General features: G+C 33.8%; 1 protein-coding gene across 1 annotated transcript in view; it reads right to left on the bottom strand.

The window, feature by feature from the left end:
• Nucleotides 1–832: 832 nt before the first annotated feature.
• Nucleotides 833–8,827, bottom strand: part of CAPZA2 (capping actin protein of muscle Z-line subunit alpha 2) — a 61,125-nt gene continuing 53,130 nt past the window's right edge. Inside the window, exons 8-10 of the mRNA XM_055314628.1 lie at nucleotides 7,339–7,410; nucleotides 2,980–3,042; nucleotides 833–1,844 (exon numbers count right to left, since the gene is read on the bottom strand). Of these exons, the coding sequence (XP_055170603.1) occupies nucleotides 1,704–1,844; nucleotides 2,980–3,042; nucleotides 7,339–7,410 (276 nt within the window). The 3' untranslated portion in view covers nucleotides 833–1,703. The remainder of the gene's footprint in view (nucleotides 1,845–2,979; nucleotides 3,043–7,338; nucleotides 7,411–8,827) is intronic.

Genomic DNA, 8,827 nt, shown 5'->3' with positions numbered 1-8,827 from the left:
TAGATTACTGCAGTAGCCTCCTAACTGTTCCCCTAATTTTACCCTTGCCTCTGTACTTCACCCTTAAATCATCACCTTAAAGACAAATGCATGTATTTTCAAGATCACATTCTAGGGCCATAAAACATCCAAAGTAACTGATCTGTAGGGGATAAAAACCCATGATAGTCCAAATGATATGACTAAACAAGCCAATTAAAAGATTTACCTAGTGTTCAGTTCAGAATCATGACTTTGGAAAATGCCTATTTAAAAAGGGAAGAGAAAATTAACATTGCTAATTCATTTTCTTCAGAAATCCCAATATGGCAAAACTAAGAGAAAACAATTTAACCAAACTCAAATTTCATATTAAGTTCTCAGTGTTTTCAAAGCCCAAGCCTGATTTTTAAAAAGAAATTAAATGATATGCTTTGAGAAAAGTTTTAAATTCTATACAATTCAAGCTAATGAAATATTTTATTGTACATAATAAAAGTGGTGTTTTTAAAAAAACACTTCCAGGCCCAGACATCTGCAAGAGTATGTGAGGAAGAGATTCCACTGGAGTATAGTAAGCAATACTCGATTGAATGAAACCATAAATCCACCCCACTCTCTATAGTAAATACTAACATTCACCACAGGTTTGAAATTCCTGTAGCATCAGTAAATGTATATTTTAAAATATTACAAACATGCTTATGATGCATAAGATGGAAAAATTTAGACTGTAATGCACACCATATGTACTCCCAGCTTCTCTAATTTACAACCAGTTAAGAATCACAATATCCAAAGAAAGTATTTTAAAATAGTATATGACTCACTGATAAGTGATATTCTACTCAAATAAATAGGAAAATTTCCATTTTAATGTCACATTGAATTTCAGTACTTTTCAATCCAAGAAAAGAAATAAACTGAGACATGGTCATGAGTTCAGGATTATATATATTACAATTTGCCTTGTTATAATACATTTGTGGCTTTATGATAAAAATAACTCAGGGACATATGGAGTTCAAGCTAATTTGCGTAACTGTCACAAGAAAAAAAGCATTAAATGCATTTCTGAAATAAGTATTTCCATTTAATTTCAGAATCTCAAAACAGCATTAGACCTTGGCCTTATTTTAAAAAAGTTTAGTTAAACACTAAGCTAGCTAAATAACCTTCTTCAAAGTTCAAACACAATTGATATAGAAAATGCTTTCCCTCTAATCTCAATCTTACATAAATGGAAGAGGTGAGGGGAAAAGGTAGACAATTTCTTTAGCAGCATATATGGCTAAATCCATCAACCACCTTAAACTAGAATGTCCATTATTGACCCCATTAAAAAGAACTGGGCAAATATCAAAAGTTGCCCACTTCGTAAACCAAAAGACAACAACTTTAGGGTTACGATAAGTAAAATATTTTTGAAACACTTCAAAAACTTTTAACATTAAACTAGAGGAATCATCTCTTAATTATAAGAAAGAAAGGTATAGCAGAAAGTAAAAGACATTTAAACTAATTTTCCTCTTTGAACAAAAGAAATGAAAAATAACGGTTGATTAGCTAAGCTTTGTGCTCTAACCAAACTAATTAATTACAGTGATTTTAAATGGCAACAGCCCATCTGACTGGGTAGCTTGACAGTTCTGAATACTTTTTGCAATGATTTTTTTTTTTAAAACGCAAAAACATTAAAATGATCCGGTCATGCAATGTTCATCTTATGCATTCTGCATCTCTTTGCCAATCTTGTAGCTAAGGATCTTGTTCCAATCAATCTTCGTGCGTGTAACTGGCAACTGTCGACGTAAGGCTTTGAAAGTAGTGTCCGACATTGTCTGATAATTCTCACTGATGGCAGTCTATGAAAAATAGTTAAAAGTTTACGAAATAAAAGGAACAGATCAATTTATACAACACATAGATGTTTTAGAAAAACCTTTATTTAACCAGCTTATTTCACTGTTTTTAAAAAGTAAAAAAAAAAAAAAAAAGTAAAAAACCCCAATGTGGTTTTTAAAACTGTTTAAAAAGCAGCTAAAAGGGATGCCTGAGTAGCTCAGAGGTGGAGTATCTGCCATCCATTCAGGGCTTGATCCCGGAGTCCTGGGATCAAGTCCCACATTGGGCTCCCCGCGGGGAGCCTCCTTCTCCCTCTGCCTCTGTCTCTCATGAATAAGTTAAAAAAATCTTAAAAAAAAAAAAAAAGCAAGCAGCTAAGAGAGGGGCGCCTGGGTGGCTCAGTCAGTTAAGTGTCCGACTCCTGTTCTTGGCTCAGGTTTGGATTTCATGGTCATGAGTTCAAGAATCATGTGCTGTACTGACTTAGCCAGCCAGAAGCTCCTAAAAGAAAAAAGCCTATAATTGTTTTGGATAATTTAATGAAATGAAATTGTAAATTGGATTTAATATTTGTGTGTTCTCATTTTGGATCTATTTTATTATTTCACTCAAAACAATTTTATACATTATTGTTTCCAAGAAGCAGAAATGTGGCGAATCCACAAATTAAATGTGTAAGTTCAAGAGTACGGTTTAAAAGCTGATAAAAAAAAATGTAAAAAATAAGAGTATAAAGTGAAATAAGATCTGACAAGATTACACATAATCTAAATACTTTGGGAAATACTTCATAAATTAAAATTTCCAAAAACAAAATAACCATTTAAAATCTTGGCATATTATGACTAATACTCAGATATTACTGTTGGCTAAAACTGAATTTTGGCCACATTTTCATAAGTTTGCCACTGAATTAAAAACAAGTAAACGAAAAAACCCCAAAAAGATTATGTTTTATTATAGTGAAATAAATGAAAAAAATTCAGGCTCATGACTGAAATTCAGTGCCATTATTATAACTTCAGTTATAAACTTCAGTATTAAAACTTCAGCGCCTTTATTTATTTATTTATTTATTTATTTATTTATTTATTTATTTATTTTAGTGCCATTATTTATAAGCAAATATAAATCATGTACTTTTGAAAAACATACCTGGTATTCATTTTCTGCGGCTTCTACAATCTTTATAAATTCTTTTGCTGTCTGCACCTCATTCTGAATGAAAAACAAAACAAAAAGTAACTATTTACTTTAAAACAACACCACTATATAAGTTTTCCATTTTTTTGAGTATAAATGACAGTGTTACTGTAGTTTCAGCTGTACAACAAACATAGTGATTTAACAAGTTTGCACACTATGTTATGCTCACAAGTGTAGCTACCATCTGTCACCATACAATGCTATTATAGTATCATTGACTATATTTCTTATTGTGCCTTTTATTCCCGTGACTTATTCATTCCATAACTAGAAGCCTATTTTTCCATGACTCCTCACCATTTTGCCTTTCTCCCACTCCTGCTTCCTGTCAATCATCAGTTTGTTCTCTGTAATTATATCTGCTTTTTTTTTAAAATTTTTTTAAAAATTTATTTATTTATGATAGTCACAGAGAGAGAGAGAGAGAGAGAGGCAGAGACACAGGCAGAGGGAGAAGCAGGCTCCATGCACCGGGAGCCCGATGTGGGATTCGATCCCGGGTCTCCAGGATCGCGCCTTAATTATTTTCTGGAAAACTTTTAACATTCCAATATATGGGTTTCTTTGCTTTTTTCCCTAACAGTAAAGAAGTTAGGAATTTAGACTTTTTAATAAAAGTGTTGATGTAAAATTCCAGGATCGCGCCCTGGGCCAAAGGCAGGCGCCAAACCGCTGTGCCACTCAGGGATCCCTATATCTGCTTTTTATTTGTTTGTTTCCCCCCCTTATTTCACTTAGCATAAGTGAAATACAAATAGCACAATCTCATCCTTTTTATGGCTGTGTAATATTCCATTGTGTGTATGTATATAGAATTATAGATATACAACTGTGTTTATGTCTCCCATATCTTCCTTATCCATTCGTCTACTGATGGATACTTAGATTGGTTTCATATCTTGTCTACTGAAATAATGTTGCAATAAACATTCCTAGATCTTTTCCAATTCATGTTTTCATCATCTTTGGGTAAATACCCAGCAGTGGAATCACTAAATCATATGGTATTTCTATTTTTAATTTTTTGAGGAACTTCCATACTGTTTTCCACAGTGGCCACCAGCTTGCATTCCCACCAACTCATGAGGGTTCCTTTTCTTCCACATCCTTGCCAACACTAAATATTTCTTGTCTTTTTGATTTTAGCCATTCTGACAGGTGAAAGGTGATATGTCATTGTAGTATTGATTTACATTTCCCTCATGTTGAGTGATGTTGAGCATCTCTTCGTGTGTCTGTTGACCATCTGTGTGTCTTTAAAAAAATGTCTATTCAGGTCCTCCACCCATTTTTAAAAACTTGTTTTTTGGGTCTTTTTTTTTTTTTTTTTTTTTATGAGAGACCCAGAGAGAGAGAGGGAAAGACACAGGCAGAGAAGCAGTCTCCCCTGCAGAGAGTTTGATGCAAGACTCAATCCCAGGACCCTGAGATCACGACCTGAGCCAAAGGCAGATGCTCAACCACTGAGCCACCTAGGTGCCAAGTTGTCTAAGTTCTTTATATATTTTGGATATTAACCCCTTATCAAATACATCATTTGCAAATATGTCCTTTCATTCAATAGGTTACCTTTTTTGTTCTGTTGATGGTTTCCTTCACTGTACAAAAACTTTTTATTTGATGTAATCCTAACAGTTTATTTTTGCTTTTTGTTTCCCTTGTCTTAGGAGACACACTTTGAAAAATGTTCCTAATCTCGTGGTCAAAAAAATTATTGCCTGTGTTCTTCTCTCTTCTAGGATTTTTATGGTTTCAGGTTTCACATTTAGGTCTTTAATACATTTTGAGTTTATTTTTGTGTACACCACTATTATTTTAAATAGGCATGTCAATATACGTATGGTTAATGATTTACTATAATAAATAACACAAATGGAAAGTATGATAAAGAGAAAACGCAATAAGATCAGTTATTTTAAGTCCAAGAGAAACTAGGCAAAAGTATTTTTAAAAGTCTACAGAATGAGCCTGGTTTCACTGTTTAAGGACAGCAAAGTCTTAATAATACATATTGAAGAGAAACTCCATTATAACACTTAATAGGAATTTGATAATCTTTACAGTTATAAGAAGTTAGTCATAAATTTCTAATTAACTACTACTGTATCTAAGTATTATGAAATATGTACTAAATGGTATTTACCACCATAATGATACATTTAAAAAAACATTAGGAAAAGCTTATTTTAAAGCTTAAGGTGAATTTACCATAGTGTTTAATTATTTTCTGGAAAAATTTTAACATTCCAATATATGGGTTTCTTTGCTTTTTTTCCTAACAGTAAAGAAGTTAGAAATTTAGACTTTTTAATAAAAGTGTTGATGTAAAATTCTCTAATATCTTACTTTATATAATATATATTTACACATATGTATTTCCATTCCTATAACATGCATTTTTTTCTGTCCAAAAACATTAAAAAAAAAGAAAGAAAAGAAAACCCTGTAAAATAAAGTAAAAAATGCATTTCTAAAAAGCAGCACAAAGGGATCCCTGGGTGGCTCAGCGGTTTAGAGCCTGCCTTCGGCCCAGGGCGTGATCCTGGAGTCCCGGGATTGAGTCCCGCATCAGGCTCCCGGCATGGAGCCTGTTTCTCCCTCTGCCTGTGTCTCTGCCTCTCTCTCTCTCTTTCTCTCTCATTAATAAATAAATATTTAAATAAAATAAAATAAAATAGAAAGGCAGCACAAAAAGTGTATCAGTCAAGTTTAATTACTATGACCACCTCTCACAACTCCACAGTCTATAATTTTGTAGACAACTGTCTTTTAGGAAGAACCTTTGCTCACTGTCAAACTAAAGAAGAGAGTACCAAGTACTCTGTAACACAAATAATGTTACATGTATGCACATGATATAGAATAATACTAACCATAGTGTCTCAGGGAAAACCAGACATTAGTTTTATTTACTGGCAAATCTTGCAAGTAGAGTACCATTTAGCAAAAAGGCAGAAATCATCTAAGTGTCAATGAAACATTTTTTAAAATATTAGCTCTCTTCTCTTCTCAGATAGCATTCTTATAAATGTTTCTTATACATTCACACATGTTTCTTAACATTAAGTCAAATGCTTTCTTAAACTAAAAATTAACTGTTCTTTATATGTGTAGGTTAGCTAATTTGTATATTAGCAGTTGATGTTTATAATATTTGGCACTTTTAGGTTTACAACACAAATGTGTATGGGAAAATGTAAAATGTGACATTATTAATATTACATTATTAATAATATCACTGGGGCAAAAAATATCCCACAGAGAAATAGCTGCATGTGTAGTATAAAGAATGTGTGAGAGGACTACGTGGGAAAATAAAACCAAGTTCAAAGTTTCTTGAATTTTAAAGCTGAACTTCAAAAAACCTCATTAAATTGTAATCCAAATAGAGGGAAAAAATACAACAGAGTTTAAAAATTAAGTACAGAACCACAGACCTAAACTTAGGAGCTAAAACTATAAAATTCTTAGAAAAAAACCAACGGAGTAAATCTTTGTGACCTTAGGCAATGGTTTCTATTAATATACCAAAAGCACAAGTAACAACAACAAAAAAAATAAACTGGACTAGGTCCAAACTAAAATCTCTTGTTCTGTAAATGATACAATCAAGAAAGTGAAATGACACATTGAATGGGAGGAAATACTTGCAAATCCTATATCTGATACAGGACTTATAACCAGAATATATATATAAGCAACGATTATAACAACAATAAAACACAAATAACCAATTAAGAAACAGATGAAGGATCTGAATACATTTTCCTGAAGAAGATATACAAATAACCAATAATACATAAAAAGATGCTCAACATCATTATCTATCAGGAAAATGTAAAGTAAAATCCCAGTAAGATACCTCTTTGCACCAAATAGGATTCAATTAATATGAAATGTCCAGAATAAGCAAATCTATAGAATTAAAAAGTAAATTCATGGTTGCCTAAGGCTGAGGAGGGTTTTAGGAAAGGGCTGGTGGGGGAGAGGGATAGGGAATGACTGCTAATGGGTACAGGGTTTCTGGAAGACAAAAACATTCAAAATTAGATTGTACAATCTTATTAGCATACTAAAAAACATGTAATTTTATATTTTAAATGGGTGAATTGAATGGTATGTGAATTATGTCAATAAAGCTGTTTAAAAAAGTTACGTACAGATTTCTAGGTAACTTACCATCTTTAATCTATCTGAAAACACTTTAATCTGAAGCAGAAATATTACTAAAAATGTGAATTCCAAAACTGTTCTGGTTTTATAGAAGCATTAGGCTGTTGAAATTTTATTTTGAAATTAATTACTTACAGACACCGTTAGGGAATCTTGTATATCTTTATGACTCACTAACTGAACATTACCATCTTCATAATAATGAACCTATTAGAAAAAGAAATTACAGAAAACACATTATAGGAATCATCAAGATCTTCATGGCTTCAACAATCACATCAGTGCAAAGTTTAGCTCGAAACCTAGACTTCTCTGATGAGCTCCTGACCTTTTTCAAACTCCAGCATAACTCTGCCTTCAGTCTATTGTAAGGAGACTAATTTGCAGTTCCTGTAATTATTCAGGCAAGCCCTCCACTGACCTGCTGGACATTTTTACCTAACAGATATTCTGATAATCTAAATAAACTCAAGATTTCCAAAGCTGAGCTCACCATATTCCCTCCCAAAGATCGCTCCTCTTTTGTGCATTTCCACCAACCATTTAATTCCTCAAATTCAGACATGAATTTATTCAATAAACATTAACTGAATGATTACATGCTTGCTATTACAGAAAGTCCTAAGAATGCACAGCTTTTAAGAAAAGAGTCCCTGACCTTAGTTTTCTTCAATACAATACAGTGAGCAGTATGTACAAAGTACAGAGAGAATCTCAACACGGAGAGTCTTGAAACTCTCTGAAATTTAAAAAAGGATTTCGGAAAAGAGGCAATAATACGTGGGTTTAGCAATATGAGTATGACAACAATTAGAACAGGGAAGGTAAGGCAAATGAGCTTAGAGAACAGTGTACTACAGAAAGGCTTGGAGGTTCTTTTTTTGTTTGTTTTTTTGTTTTGTTTTTTGTTTTTTTCTTAGGCTTGGAGGTTCTTACGGCTGGAATGTGTGTGAGACTAGGGAGGGAGAAGAGTGGCTGGAGAAATAGATAAAGACAAGTCAACAGTGGGCCTTGTGTGTCATGCAAATATGTCTGGATTATGGATAAGCAAGAGTGGTCTTTTTTTTTTTTTTTAAAGATTTTATTTATTCATGAGACAGAGAGAGAGAGAGAGAGAGAGAGAGAGAGAGAGAGAGAGAGAGAGAGAGGCAGAGACACAGGCAGAGGGAGAGGCAGGCTCCATGCAGGTAGCCTGACGTGGGACTCGATCCCGGGTCTCCAGGATCAGGCAGGCCCTGGGCTGAAGGTGGTGCTAAACCACTGAGCCACCCGGGCTGCCCCAGTGAGAGTGGTCTTTTTTATTTTTATTTTTTTTTTAAGATTTTATTTATTTATTCACGACAGACACAGAGAGAATGAGAGAGGCAGAGACACAGGCAGAAGGAGAAGCAGGCTCCATGCAGGGAGCCCAACGCGGGACTCAATCCTGGGTCTCCAGGATCACACCCCAGGCCAAAGGCATCGCCAAACCGACGGGCCACTGGGGCTGCCCAAGAGAGTGGTCTTAAGTAAGAAAGTAACATATCCAGATTTAAATTCTTTAAAAATCATCTGTGATGATGGCAATGTCAAAAGTAGATTGGGGGATGGCAAAGAGTCTAGCACTTCAACAAAATTCCTCAAA

The sequence above is a fragment of the Nyctereutes procyonoides genome, unplaced genomic scaffold (genome assembly GCF_905146905.1).
Source record: "Nyctereutes procyonoides isolate TBG_1078 unplaced genomic scaffold, NYPRO_anot_genome, whole genome shotgun sequence".
NCBI lineage: Eukaryota > Metazoa > Chordata > Mammalia > Carnivora > Canidae > Nyctereutes > Nyctereutes procyonoides.
The sequence above is the reverse complement of the archived record's forward strand: the minus strand, read 5'-3'. Positions and strand labels throughout refer to the sequence as shown.